The sequence below is a fragment of the Excalfactoria chinensis genome, chromosome 12, assembly GCF_039878825.1.
Source record: "Excalfactoria chinensis isolate bCotChi1 chromosome 12, bCotChi1.hap2, whole genome shotgun sequence".
In the NCBI taxonomy this organism is placed as follows: domain Eukaryota; kingdom Metazoa; phylum Chordata; class Aves; order Galliformes; family Phasianidae; genus Excalfactoria; species Excalfactoria chinensis.
Genome location: NC_092836.1, coordinates 16,599,590 through 16,615,332, shown reverse-complemented (window position 1 = coordinate 16,615,332; position 15,743 = coordinate 16,599,590). Strand labels below are relative to the sequence as shown.

At 42.7% G+C, this 15,743-nt stretch overlaps 1 protein-coding gene across 1 annotated transcript in view; it reads right to left on the bottom strand.

Annotated features, from left to right (window-relative positions):
- The window catches only part of DCAF1 (DDB1 and CUL4 associated factor 1), a 42,883-nt gene that overhangs the window by 26,419 nt on the left and 721 nt on the right, over window positions 1–15,743 (bottom strand). Inside the window, exons 2-9 of the mRNA XM_072347741.1 lie at window positions 12,085–12,202; window positions 8,389–8,465; window positions 7,999–8,072; window positions 7,018–7,131; window positions 5,470–5,607; window positions 4,182–4,685; window positions 2,880–2,981; window positions 1,179–1,337 (exon numbers count right to left, since the gene is read on the bottom strand). Of these exons, the coding sequence (XP_072203842.1) occupies window positions 1,179–1,337; window positions 2,880–2,981; window positions 4,182–4,685; window positions 5,470–5,607; window positions 7,018–7,131; window positions 7,999–8,072; window positions 8,389–8,465; window positions 12,085–12,194 (1,278 nt within the window). The 5' untranslated portion in view covers window positions 12,195–12,202. The remainder of the gene's footprint in view (window positions 1–1,178; window positions 1,338–2,879; window positions 2,982–4,181; window positions 4,686–5,469; window positions 5,608–7,017; window positions 7,132–7,998; window positions 8,073–8,388; window positions 8,466–12,084; window positions 12,203–15,743) is intronic.

The window sequence follows — 15,743 nt, the reverse complement described above, 5'->3', positions numbered from 1 at the left end:
CATAAATGCCAGCAGTATCCCTATACACAGGCCCTTAACCACTGCCAGTCAACTATATATGTGACTAAGAGTGTTAAACATGTCAAATCGAAACACTCAGGACAGCTTCCAAACGTCAAAGTAAGCAGGAACGTAGAGTTACTACTTTAAATGGTCCAGTTTTCAAATGAATTACAAAAAAACATACAAATTCCAAGGACAGGCCAGAATCAAAACAGTCATCACTCATAAATTAGGGCAGACTTAGATGGCTTAAGGGTATAATTTTGCAGTAGCTTTGAACGGATCTCAGAGCAGGATCCTCCCATATACCAGCACTAATGCTTACAAGCTGGAAGTTCATCTTTCTCCACCCCCTCATCCCTTCCCTTGGCACAGCTGCAACTATAGAATAAACTGCATTAATTGCTGGATCTGGTTTAGCACACAAGTGGCTGCCGCCAGTGTGGAAAACTGAAACAGAATCACTGTTTCAAGTATCTGGGAAACTGAAGCTTAATGGAAGAATGACATGTCAACCTACTGGAAAAGATCCTTGCCAGAAGAGCACTAATAACTGACAGGAGGAACCTTTCATGATGCATTTCTAAGAAACACTGAAATCTGAGGTGAGCAACTAGCCTTCATTATCAGCTCTTTCAACATTTATAAGCTCAGGCCAAAGAGAACTCAACGTCCTTTAACTTGGTTTCCTGCATAATGCATCAGTCTTCTGCTGCATGCCAACAGCGAAGGAATTGCACTGCTGTCTGGAATCTGACCAAGGCACCAGACAACGCTGAAGCTGTCCACACCTGGACTGTGGATGGAAAAAAGCTCAATCTCAAGTACAGGAGAATGCTGGAACAGGTGGGAAAGGAAAGATGGGTGAGAAAGGAGGAATTTTTCCTTCTTTAGGGAAGGGGAACAACAGGGTGAACGGAAGTAATGAGGCAATGCTAAAAACAGAGCGGATTTCAGTTACGTTCCCTGGGAACTGAAACTCACACCCTTGAAACAAAACACTCGAATGCACCATTATTTCTATGCTTTCTGCTGCCTCTGCACATACCGGAGACTCTTATACAAATTTGCTTTTAACTTAGGAGATGTTTATTTTACATTTGAACAAAGGTAGAAAGACCAGGTCCCTTGAAATCACTAAAATTACAGCAGTTAAGCTAAAGAATGAATCTTACCCTTTCCATTGCATCTTGATTGTAAGATAAGTAATACAAACACATGGAGACTCCTGTGGCTGCCATGGAAGGACGAGGAATCTCCAGCAACTTTTGCACGCCTCCATGAGCAACAAACTCTGTTGCAAACTTGTTATGCAGCAGCAATGATGCCAAATGCTAAGGAAAGAAGAAAGCAGATGATAGAATTCTTCAGACCATCATCAATTCCTCCCCCCCCGCTGTAGGAAAACAGATGGCAGAAAACAAGCACTTCACGCTTTATCCACCTTACTTCCTCCTTCTGTTACATTTAACTGCACAACATAATATCTGGTCTACATATAACTTTTATATGGCATTTAAAGCAATTATGTCTCGTTGTTAAAAAAATATTATCACTTTGATAAGTTCTTTTGCTTGACTAATGCTTGAAGAAAACACTCATTTTGTGGTTTGGGTTTTTTTCCTCCACCAATGTATTTCTTGCAGGTATGCTCCTGAGACAATAACTGACTGCACAGTGTTAAGATTATCACCAGTCCTGCTAGAAAGAAGCAGACATCCCCTTCTCCTCAACTGGTCAATATATTCCATTGCAGATTTTGGGAGTAGGCTTCTACAACCTCAGGTCACTGGAAATAATAACTTCTTGCTTGCTTGCTGAGCCTAACCTATCACAAACCTATGCTGTCCAAGCCTTTCCCTTCTTCCCCACTTTGTACATCTGCCCTTACCCTTCTATAAGTGTGAGTATTCCTTAACGTAGTAATGAAACTATTGCTGAACTGATATAAAAGATAATCTGGAGTGGCTGGGGGGGAAGTGAGCTCTTATCCATGCCTGCACCAGTATTTGGCTCACAGTACAGCTGCCTGAATGTCTTGATAAGCACAGAATTGAGAAGGACACCGTAGACGTACAGTGAGTAAAGATAACAAAAGGAATGAACTGATGGTTTGATTTGGGGTTTGTTGGTTTTTTTTTTGCATTTTTTTGTCTGTCTTCTGAACAGTTTACTTGTGTATCTCATCAGTGTTGGTAGTCACAACTGAACAGGTTCTTCTTCCTAGTCTGAGAATTTCCCTTTAACTATGGAGAATTAGAAACGGTTCTTGGATGAAAACAAATTCGATCTTAAATGCCATGTGTCACGTTTAGCACGTTATCAGTTACAGATAGGAATGTTACAAGATGCTCCAAATAAGGTTGACTTTTAACATATTCCAGAAATAAGCATACAAAGATAAACAACAAGCAAAAAAAGACCACTATCACTTTGTTTTACACTTTAGGAGGAGACAGGAAGAATCACTGCAACCCCAACCCCACCTGCAGCTGAGGTCACTACACCTTCTGTAGGAATGCTCCTGCTTGGAAATAAATCTGCAGACAAATGAACCTCACAAACACCCCTGACAGTAACAGGAATTCCACCTAAGGGCAGTAATAGTGTAAGGTTTTGATGGGAAAAGGGCTTTTTACCACCTTCAGATGGATAAATAGCAGAAGAAATCAGTGGCACTTCACCCACAACTAATAATAATATATTTTTTTTAATACCCAAGAATTATAAAAGCAAAAACACAGTGCAGCCAATCCCAGGGGACTGTACTACACACACAGGCCTAAGGGAGGCAAGCATTTGCCTTTGATGCATGCAAACACACTTCATGCTTTTCCCATTTTATGGTGCAATTCTGCATTACAGAAGTGACATACCTTAAGGGCTTCAAAAGTAAGCAGCACATCGTTGGTTCGCTTCAAGTCGATGTAGTACATCATCAGCTCCCTTGATCCCAGTTGCATGAAGATGGGTAATAGCTGAGAAAAACAATGTTGGGAGGCAAGCTGAATGTTTCACAGGAAATTCAAGGTCCGTTTTGGCTTTTACTCTTTCAAACCCCCCAGTTTCCCCCTATTGGCAGATACCTGTTATGAGAGGTCAGTGGTAACCAGCTCCATCCATAGGAAGCAATAAAGGTTAACAGACCTCCTGTAATACATCTGCTGACTGCAGCAAGGTGCATGACAGCTGCCACAGGAAATCTTAAGGCACTCCTTCAAGTGCAGCTATGGTAAGTCCACACAGATACCACCCTGGTGATAGGTTCCACTTTCCATCTGTGCAAAGACAACTACCCAACAACTGAACAGAAAAAACAGGAGAGCAGGGCAACAAACCAAACCCTCAACATAATTCTGCACATAATGGTTTTACAGCACTAATTCCTATTTTTCTATCCTGTTACTGCTGGCATATGAAGTGATCCAGTCAGCATGCAGGGAATTAGGGGGATAACAGTGCCTTTGGTTCTCACAGAAGCAAGGCACACACATGGACACACACACACAGTGTATCACACAAAGCAAAACTGTGTTGCTTTGCTGCATCTTAGATTCAGTTAAACCACCTACAAATGACTACACAGCTGAGGGTGGTCTGCAGATCTATGCTAAGCTGACATAGTTAAAAAATCAAGAGGAATGGGAAACGCTCTGGCAAATCTGATGCAGCTCAACTATTTTAAATAACAAGAGCTCTCAAAAGCATCTGCATCTACACTGCCATTTCTCATCAGACACACTGCAGAAGTCACACAGACCATTACAGAAATAACTTTAAGTTCATTATTGCCTCTGACTTCTAATGGTGGAACCTACTGACTTCTCAGGAGTAAAGAGAAAAAAACACATGCATTTCATACACAATGACTTACCCTGCATCATGTAAATAATCACTCAAAGTTAACAGAAAGCAGGAATAAGGTTCCTAGCGCTGTGCTCTGACTACTGTTCCACACAACTGCTAGGATCAGGTTTGAATATTACTTGGTAGGTAACCATTCAAAATAACAACTTCATCAATTCGAAAGCCAACAACTCAGGAGAAGTTACTGATCTTAATGCCATCAGGTTATACTGGTGAGTGATAAAATAGCTCTCAGAGCTTTTCCCCAAATACCACCAACAGTTTTGTCAGGAGAATTGACAGAGTCCTCCCACCTTCAAATATATGCTCACCTCTTGATACTCCCCTAAGGGAGTCAGGTATTGAAGAATGAGCCTCTGCTCTATGGCAGGAGTCAAGGGGTAAAGTGTATAATTAGTGCCAATCACCCAAGGGGACATTTCTGACCAGCTGCTGTTGGACAGTTCAACAAACATCCGCTCTGGTTCTGAAGCAGAGAAGCCCAGTTTTTGCTTGGCCTTCCGGAAGCCATCTCTTTCATGTTGTTTCCCTGATTTGCTTTTTCTTAATCCCCCATCCTCTAGCTTTGTAGCAGAGTTGACTCTGCTGCTGGTCTTGTGACTCGAATCGAGATGAAACGAGATTTCCATATCCCCAGCCACTTCTTCTTGCTCTCCATCCACCGCCATCTCCCCATAATCCATATCCACAGCCTCTTCATCTAAAGGCAGCAGAGAATCCGATGGCACTTTCCGAGGACTGGGGCGCTTATTTTCTTGTTTTGTGGTCATTTCAGTGACCTGCAACTCCCGTAGCCTTCGAAGCACCAAAGCAACCTGTTTCACAAAAGCAACATTCATGAGAACACACTTCCTGCCTTGATCATACAGCTCACACTGGCCATAGTTCTGCTCTTACCACATACAGAAGTCTATCGCACAAAATACCAGGCATGCTGAAATACACATTTCCCCAGAGAAATAACCATTTCAAAGTGAATTAAAAACCCCGCCCCTTTTTGCTATGGCTTTTACTCTAACAATAAAAATCTTCACTTGTTTTCCTGAAAGAAAAAGAAACGTGCTCTGAAACCCATTAAGAACCTACAGTCTGACACACTGTAAGTGATGCTGTACCCCATTCTGAAAACCAACTTTGCCTAACTGACCTTCTTCTGACAGTCATCTCAACTGCTGATAATCATCATATAGATTTAGCATTGAACTGGTGAAAGATTTATATACTGTATTAAGAATAACATTTCCTATGAAGTTATCTCCATGCTGACCAGTGTTTAAGCTACCACACGCAATAGCTAAGTCTTTGGAATTTCTGCTTCAAGGAAACTAGGAACATGAGACCCATCAAGAAGTACAGTATTTGCTTCAGGTTTTCATAGGCATATTTGAACACAGTGTAGCAGAATAACTGGGCTGCATACCCCAGCCTCAGCAAATTCAGTCAGGAAAGGATAGAAAGTATGAGCTACTGAGTAAATATATTACTATAACCACTATAAAATGTATACACCAACACATACATGAGAGTGCTGCCACACGCTCTCAATAAAGAAAGAGATATCCGTCCTGCAAACGAAAGTGTGCATCAAGAGATCATTACCAATTGTGAATTCTCATCCCTGTAATTGGCAGCGATATCTTGGTTTTCCATTGCTCCTCCTAAAAGCCCTGTTGCGTACGTCCTTAGTGGCTGATCAGCTTCACGTGCCCATTTAAAGAGATTTTCAACTATGCCTTCCTAGAACACAGAAAACAAGAAAGCAATTCCAAGAGCTGAGCATTCTTTCCCTGTCAGTTTTACTAATAGAGCTCTCCAGTAATTTGGCAGTTCGAAAGAAATGCTGTTGAATTTACACTAAGTTAAAAATCAAGTGGTAAATTACATTTCTCTAACAGCTTAGTAGTTGAAAAGTCACTTTAAACAAGCAAACATCCTGGTGCAGAAGGAACTCTACATTAACAATAACTCACCAATCAAAAGAGCAATCCTCAACAGCTGTAAATATGTATTGATTGGGGAAGGGAGAAATGTATGCAATTATACCAACCCACATATAGAAAACCACAGTGTTCAATACTGTTAATATTTTAACAGTATAACTCAGAAGCGGTTGAACATGGCCTGCCAGGCAAGTTTTCTTAACAAGGCTGAATGCCAAAGAAGCGTTAATTAAAACAGTTCATTAAAAGACTACATGTTAGAATGAAAGACTCTATTATTTTTTCCTGTAGATCATTATTGGATTTTGAAACACCAAACCAGAACTTCATTAGCATGACAAGACCTCGCACACAGCCCTGCACATAATTTGAGATGTAGGTACAACACAGTCAAAGATCGGTTAATAGTAATAACGAATGGACACACGTTTCAGTAAGAACCTCCAGCTTACAGATTTTTGAAGAATTGGCTGTTATATATTCAATAATAATTAAATTTTAATTGAAAAGTTATGATATTAGAAAATGAGATGTGAAATTCACTGGGCACTAGAGGGCATCTTTATGACCAGAACAACACACTCTTCAAACAGTCATTACCCATCATAAAGCCTCCTGCAAAAAGAAAACCTCAGGAACCAGAATGGAATTTCATATACTTTCTAGTAACAAGAAATTAAGCTAAGTTTGGCACTTGGGGATTTAAAAAATTTCCATTCTTGAATGGAAATTTGTATTCTTGAATGACTCCACAACAGGGTATTCACCACCTTTCTGAGCAACTTGTTGAGTGCTTCATAATCCATATTGTAAGAAACCATCTAATCCTATCTAATCTCCCCTCTTTTAGTTTGCAACAGTTTCCTCTTGTCCAGTCACAACCGATCCCACTAAAGACTCTGTACCCTAATGTCCTAGAGCACTCTTTCAGATACAGATAGGCTGCTGTTGGGTTTCCCCAGAACCTTCTCCAGGCTGAACATCTCCAGTTCTCTCAGTCCTTTTAAAACTTCCAAGCTGTGGAATACTAAAGATTTGATCAGCTGAACAAGACCACATCAGAAAGCCTCAAACCTTTAATAAGGCTAAACAGAGTCTCCCAGAGGTAGGATTTAAATGCTGCTTTTTACTGGTTTCTCCTGTGGGATGAGCTGTTGGAGTACATAACACACCAAGCTTATAAACTAAGCCTCAGTATACAAGATACCTTTTCCTGAAAGACAACAGCAGTTTCCAATCCTGGCATGATATCCAGAAGAAGCCTGCAGGCAGCAGTGTTTAATGGAGGTTCTCTGCTCGTCATCACATAAGCATTCACTAGCTAGAAAAGAAGAGGGAAAGCATCAGTTTGAAATTCAGGAGTAGAAATAACTTCTCTGAGAAGCAGAATTCCCCTCTGATCTGATGTTCACTGAGCAAATACTTTTCTTGAACTGATTCATAAAGACAAATGCCTAAAATAATTACAGCTCAGTAACAGTGTAATCATGTGAGAGTAATAGCTGGGGGGAAAAAACATTAAAAAAACCCACAAATACACAAGAAATACCACATTTTCTTAATGGTATTTTTGTTTATCAGTTGCAGTTTAACACAGAAAGCTCCATGCAAGCCATCTGGTAGAAACCTTACAGCAACACACATTGATACAGGTGGTGCACTGAGATGAGGGCAACAAAAATTCTAGCTATTAACTCACGTAAGGGTAGAGCAGTGCAAGAGAAAAGCCAGACTATTGTCTCCAAGTGCTCGGCCTGAGCCTGCTAGAGCAGATACACTCTGCTCATACAGGCACTCCAGCGTTTCCAAGTATTCACAGACAAAGCACTGGAATTAGTAGTACTTACTTCCACTACAGAAATTAATCAGGCTTTTAAACTTTTATCAGAGGACCTGCACTTTCTTTAAAGAGACTAATAAATGCTGAGAAGTACTAATTCAATCATTAATACACATATTCCAGTACTCTTGAATAGCTGATGAACCGCCCCTTTCCTTGGGTCACTCTAGCAGCAGCAAACAAGCTGCATTCAAACTCACTTTAAAGGCCACTGCTAAGGAAGAAACAGACCCACCACCAGTAAAATTAATATTAAACAAGCACAAGTACTGAAGTCAATAACACAGGAAACAAAAACATTAGAGTGTTAAGAAGACCTGACAGGTACAGTCCTTGGAGCAAACCTACCGCATTCATGAAATCATCATTCTTGAAAAGTATCCTTAGTAAGTGACCAAGCATACACTCAGGGTCTGCTCGACCTGTAGAGGAAACAGGAAAAGACGTATGTAACTCAAGATTTCAAGACCAATGCTAAACTAAACTACTAACTTCAGTCTGACTGTGGAATAATGTAGTCAGATGTACCTCTTTTAGAAACAGAACTATAGAAGTCATACGAATTACTGATCAAGTCAGTGTTTCCTCTAGTTGCAATTACCTACTTAAAACATATACTAGTCACACCAGACTCTGATCAGTAGTGAACAGATTCAGGCTAGACTTTGCTTACCTGTAAATATGAATTATCACGTACCAGCTGATGCAGAGCTGTCTAAACTATTCAGAATTCCTTACCTGGGTGTCGGTCATCAAAAGGGTCTGGATCCCCTTTGCGATATTCTTCAGTCTCCTTCTCAATCAACTCAGACATCCTACAGAAGGAATGACATAAAATAAGCATAATCCACTCTATCCTGCCCCAGTACGCAGCTCCTTGTGTTAGCCTACTTGTCACAGTGCTATCAAACAGTTTATCAGCTTTCATTTGAATGGCATTCAGCACTACCAGAGGATTTCAGACTGCCCACCCAGAAGGGTGAATACAGAGTCTTGCCTCTAGTTTCCCCACCAGCCCTCCAAAACATGCTGAGACCTTATCAGTACCCCAGCGACAGACAGGCGTGATGCTCTGAAGGTGCCAGTACTGTTTATTTACTCGTGTTAGAGTCCTGGTAATGTCTACAACAGATATTGCAGAGGATTACAAGAAATAAGAATGTACGTAGTACCCTTCACCCTTACAGTTCCTCTTTGGAGTGGGATAAGCCCTAAACAAGTGATTCCATTCTATTCAGTTTAGGCAGGTGCCTCTTCACAGGCTAATCTAATCTACACTATATTTTATGTTTAAAAAACATCAGCAGATTCATCCCCTTGCCTTGATGTACAACCTGACTCCCTCCCCCCGCTGAGGTCTGAAGCACAGTGCAGAACCTACAGGCAGTGCAGCATTTTGAATCAAGTTTTTAATACCTCCAAACTGAGGAGGCAAGTCGAGGTTATTAGAAAGGAGGGAGAATTGCTAGAAGGCTGCAGCAATCCCTGCAAACATTTCCCTGGAGGATTCCCTTACAGAATGCCATCGACTTCTGCTGCATTACTGTTACCTTCCAGAAAACAAATTGCCAAGGTCAACCAGAGGCAAAAAGCTTATTTAAACCCATCTCTGTGAACTACACTGACTAACCAGTAGGACAGGAGATGATGCTATAAAGCCTGCTCAGACTGTAAGAACACAAAATTAGTTCATCGGGATCAAGTAAAGTACTTCCCTGCTCTTCTCAAATTAATTGACATATCAAATCATTTATCCTGCAAGGTTTTAATATTTCCTTTCAGTAAGCCTGAATGTGAAGAGATGCAAATTGCATCCCTTGCAAACAGGTGGCACAGCTCAAGCTCTTCTGGCTTTCTGGCAAAGGCTAACTACTTAAATACCTATTGCCAGCTCCTCATTTTTCCAATGGGAACTAATAGCTTGAGAGGCACCTGCTGACAGAACTGGGACAAATGGGGAGCTGAGAACCCGAACCCTAGATTTGCTACATCTTTTTAGGTGATAATACTGAGTACATGCCAGGAAAGACTGACAGGCAGCACAGAAAGTGAGCTGAGCACTCTCTTCAGTCCATGCTGTTTAGGGAGGCAGCCAAACAGCATGCCAGCTGAAGCTGCCGAGTGGTTCCAAGGATGACAACACTATCACAGCCTGGATGAAACAAGCACACGAATCATTGATTATCAGCTTTGGGCGGTTGTGTTTATTTTGAGACAATTAGGCGCAATCATTTGACCAAAATATGAAAGCATTGCCTCTTCAAAATTGGCTTTGGAAAGAAAATGAAACAACAACAACAACAAAACCACAAATCAAATATTTCTTTGACTGAAGGCATACAAAGAGTAACTATGAAGTGCCTTGGATGCATCTATGGCTTATTCCGCTCTCCTATCATTTCTACTGAGCACTGATGAACTCCCAAAGCTCATTCTCACCTCTTAACACAGACACATGACACAAAAGGCTTTAATGGCAAAAACAAAAAGAACAAACACAGAAGTGCTGAGCTTTTATGCAGGTTTCAACATTTCCTTTATTCACTTGATATTAAGCTGGTTCTCTGCCCACATGAGGTTCTACATGAGGGACAGGTGTTCTTCCCCCGCCCCCCCCAACTGTGGACTCTTTTTTTCCCCAAACTGTTTACAACTGTCCCTGTAGATCACCTTTGAAACTTAGTCATACTCTCACTTTCACTTGCCAGAAACTTAGCTCACTTAGAAGGCAAAGAAGGAGGTTGTGGGGACATTCAAGTTGCAACACTACCACTGATGCAAAAGGCACAATATAGAGGCACCTTTACAACAGACTGCAGACAGGATGCTCTGCAATACCACACTGCAACATACCATACCCCATATTTGGTCTGTGGAGCTGAAGTCAAACACGGTGCTCCTGCTATTGTCTAAACACTCACTCCTGTGCTCTCACCTCTGCTGCCTCAGAATCCCATTTCAGCAGGCACCCATGCACAAAGGGAAGTTTTCTTCCAAGTAACTCAGAAGGCAGAAGGAAGTAGAAAAACATCACTCACCAACAAGCACAACCACAGCTTCCTCCACTGGAAGCCTAAATCCATACACAAGAGCACTGCTGTCTCCAGACATCAGCTAACACAAGCTCCACTTGGGGACGATTCCTAGCACAGCTTCCAGCAAGTTCTTTTTAACCTATGGAGAATCTAAAACCTGGTATTCCAGACACGTGGCTTTCTCTTTTTTTCTCTGAAGCACTGTAAACCCAGCTCCTTCTAGAGCCGAGGGTACATCTCCTTGCTACCTGCCTTAAGTAGATCTGTTACCTCCACCACCGCCAAAATACCCAAGCTCTTACTATCCATCATCTCTCTGCTTGCTGTACAGAAACCTTAGAGAACCAAAAGAGGATTATCGGACTTAGCCATAAATATAGGCAACTCGAGAAGTCCCAAAGAATACCCAAAGATGCACCAAAATATGGCTCAGGATTTACAAGAGATCTACTCCTTTTCAAACGTTTAGCTATGGCTTTTTGCTGCTCATCCCTCTCTTCTGTGCTGTTGTTTTTAAGGAGCAGTATAAAAAGCATGCAGTTGTGCCTGCAAGGTGAGGCATGACACAGGTCTGCATACAGAAGCTCCAGCAGATTTCTGCTCTTTCTACCCCGTGCCAGCTCAGGATTTGTGCACTAAGATACCTGACCCAAGAATGCAGAGCAGCATGATACAGAAACCTGGGCTGCTCTTAATGCACCAGTGAGCACAGTAAGCCCTTTGGGCACACAGCAGGCAGGCTGCTGATCTGACAGCAGAGGTGTGAGGAGGAACGGTGTGGTGGAATTCCTGTGACTGTCTTCTAATACCAAGAATAATATGAGATTACACAAGAGAGGTCTGGTTTGGGAAACCACAATTGATACTTTGAGTGCTCCTCTTGTAGTAGACAACTTCTCCCCACACATACAGTAACAACAGACTAACAATGCCTAACCTCCCTTTAAGCATGCCGCATGAGTTGCAGTAACCTTTACTCAGTAAGGCTCTCTCCATCCAATGAGTCTCTCTTTTACTTTCACATAAACTGACCAACATCAGCGCAATCACAAACCCCACACCACCACTCCGATGGAACCACACACTCACAGCTTTCTCATTTGACCAATACATTACACGTTTCAGAAGAACACACCAAATTTATTTCACGTGCTTAATGATTCCATCAGCTTCTACTATTTCAACATATTAAATCCATGTTTTAGTGATAGACTGTGCAAGATCTTTGCAATATAAAATGCTTACCAAACTTGCATGCATTTAATACTACACTCACTTTTCAGACCAAAGAAAATTTAACTACCAACAGTTAACCTCCAAGCAAAAAAACACACTAAAAACTGCTGCTCTCAAGTGATTTCTGATATTCCGATTTAGGAATTTATTTAATGGAACTCACCTGGTGAGAATCGGAACCATGTCTTGCCCACTGCCATGTTCCTTCTCCCATTGCTCAAGCAAAGTAGTGAGCTCAGCCTTGGAGTCCACATGCCCAGATCCTGAAGTCATGGCTCAGCCTAAGGCAGAGGTAACCAAGGAAGAAAAAAGAAGCAGGAAGGTGAGCAATACATCCCACACAGTTTTACAACATTCACTGACACAACCCAAATCAAAGATTAAAGTCGACTTGGAAGAAGCAAATACATATTCAGCAACAAGGAGTAAGAAAGAGAAGAGTAAGGGCCAAAATACTGCTGTGCTTCACTTTAACAACTGAAGTTTTCCCTTGGTCCATCACCTGAAGAATAAAGGAATGCATGCACGCTTAGAACACAAGTCTTAACTGGTACGTGACAACCCTGAGCACGAGGGGAAGCGGGCACACCTAACCAGACGTGCTCAGCACTAAAGCTGCTCAGAACGCTCCCTGAGTTCCACACAGACCCGAGTTAGCCCTTTGCTACTGCTCAAGATTTGCTCACGAAATAATAAAGCCAGGGCAACAAGATTACCATCGGTGTCTTTATTCCAGTTTAACACTCCCAGACATTGCAGAAAGAACCAAGAATCAGCCTGGCTTTGTGCTGCTGAAGAGGCAGGTGACAGTGAGTGACTGCTGGTGGCCAGTGAGAGGAGCAGGTCAGATACTGCCCCCTGTGTGAGGTGTCCAACAACACGCAGTGGAGCCAGGGAGAAGACAGACCATGCACAGGACGGAGCATTGGGATGCTTGCTCAGCTGTATCAGCTTTCTGATGACTGAGCTCCCCATCCTCAGCAGCAGGCTCCCCGCAGCACTCAGCGACCTGTCACAGGACCATTCCAGGGAGGCCATTCTCACTCTGGGTTCTGCTTAAGCCTCTGAATTTCCAGGCATCAATTTTTGTCAGTGTGACAAAAATCTAGAAATATGAACAGATCAAACTAGAACACAATCTGCCTCCAAACGCTGCCATGCCCTGAAGCATTTACAGCATTTCATTAACCACAACACAACCAATATCCACCTGTTACAAGATTAAATACCCATTTGTCATAAATGACCCAGAGAAAGAGCTTCCTAAAATCATGCTAAATGCAGATAACGTCATGTTTAAAGTGGTTCTGTACACACAAAGCCCTGTAACATACATTCAAGAATCACTTAAAGGAGACACCACTAAGGTAGGCAGTTTCTCCTATTCACAGAAGCATTTACAGCCCAGGCTCATTCTGACACAAGTCCCCATGCAAAACTGAGTGCTGGCTACCCCTGAATTGCTGGCAGCCTCTCCTTGCTCGGGGAGTGGATGAGCAGCCCTGCAGCTCTACCTCCCCACCAGCATCTTCTGCACATACTCAGGGGGCAGCAAGGAGGCATCACCCAGCTGAAACATGCAAGGACTGCAGCTACCCAAAGACCACATAGAAATACACCTGTAACAGCAACACACCCAGACTCAATAAGCACTACACACAAGCAGAGTGTGCTAATGAAAAAAAAATCAAAAGCTTAAGGATAGCATAAGCTGATGTTCCCTACATGAGAAGCAATGATGATTTTATCTGGAGCATTTTCATTGTTCATCTATCACAGGACTAAAGGCTTCCCAATAAGCACCAGCTCAATGCAAACAACAAAGCATCCTGAGATTGTACACATGCAGCAAAACACCTCTGATATGGAAAGCTGCTCCTAGCTCACAGAGGTCCATGCCTTTTCTCATTAACTCCACTTGCCAGCAGCATTTCTCAGCTTTTAAGCACACAGAAAAACATCCGTATGAGTAAAAAACAATCTACCTTGAGCCTCCGGATGTAAGTGCTGTAATGGCAACTGCATCCAGTCAGTTCTGACATCCACACCTTTGCTCCATGCCCAAAGGGCACAGAAAAAAATGCTTCATGCCCCCAGAGTTTGTGCAAGGCCTGGGCAGGATCTCCTGCAACCTGCAGGGGCAGCTCCCTTCCAATAACAATTTTTCATTATTCCAGCTAGAAAATGAGAAACACTGCTCCAGCAATCCAAAGTCCAAGGCAGGGAGATGAGAGAAGTGCTTGTATTATACCATAACCAAGGGAAATGAAGGAAAACCTTGGAGCGCTCTAAGATTATCCCACTTGAAGCACATCACAGGTCTCAAGAAGCGATGCTCGTCTATACGCTGCAACACAGTTAAAACATAAGAACGCTGCCCTTTTGACAGGAGCTCAGCACTGGTGGATCCTCCTGAAGGCAATCAAAGAAACGTGGCTATGCTGAGTGGTGCTGCAAAGGGAGGCAACAAAAAAATCTACCCCCAGCAGCACTGCTGCAGTTCCCATACAAAACATGCAAAACATACAAGGATGGAAAGCTACGGCAGCCAAAAGCCTTTTCAAATACAGGAATCAAAGCAGTTCCTGCTGTGCTTGCTTTTTTCCCCCCCCCCAAGTATCCTACCTTAAACCATGGTGAAGTGCCCTGCAGAAAAGCCAAGGCCAGAAATTGTATGAACTGAATTGCAAATGGCACAAGTCCTCCTGCCCTGCAGAACAGGAAAGCCTGCAGGGATCTCCCTTGGAGAGCATGGTGAACACACACAACCTTACACTGCTTTCCAGGAAGCAGCAGAACAGGGAGCATCTCTCTGATCGTGGATCTGAATCCATGACTTCTTCATTGTTATTTTGTACTAAGTTTTGGATATCGTGCCCCACAACAGGCTTTAGTTAATATATCTAATAAGGTAGTGGTAGGAACACTTCATTTTTCCTGTCAAAACATCACGTACAGGTTCAGTAGAACTGCTATGAACAAACCATGCAGGACCCACTCAAAGGATGTTACTTCAAAAGACTTACAACCTCAGGAACAACTCCCTGCAAACACTTCCTCTAATAACCCACATGCAACGCACTACTTCAGTACTGAGCACCACTCCGCATCCCTGCATCGTAACCAAGTGCTTTGCTGAGCACTTTCTTCTTCCAAAGATGTAAAAGCCTGACAGAAAACACAACCCAGAGTCACTGAGACCCAGAAAAGCAGAAGCGCTCACAGTTCTTGCAGGCTCAAACAGCTAAGAAATACAAGTCCCAGGGACCTCTGGCTGCAAATTCCTAAGAGCAGAGCACAGCTCAGGCTGTTCAGCTTCACCTCTTGCTCCTCAGCACGTGTGAGTGTCACACTGACCACATGAGCAAGGCAGGTCACTCACATATTGATTGTGTTGCATTCCTGAAAGGGATTATGAGTCTCTGAACACAGTGACTGCCATACAGCTGAGAAGACAAACCAGATGAGAAGTGTAATGCAATAATAGGATCCCAGATGAGAAAATTAGAAACTTAGGAATCAGAACCCAATTAAACAACCAGCAAGCAGATCAGCACATCCGTATGCTCTTCCTATATTTATTCTTTAATACGGGGAGTTCTTTACTTTGAAGGAAAAAAGGAAACAGTAACAACTCCTGTTCCCCACCGTTACTGTTTAAGAGCAGAGATGCTGTCAGCTGGTTGTCTGTACCTGTTGAACCAGGCCCAAGCTGAAGGAGCACAGCGCACTGTCAGCCCTGGGATGGAGCACAGCAGCAGCATCCAGAGCCCAGAGCGGGGCACAGGAGGCACCGCACTGTTCCAGCTGAGGGAGGCGGAG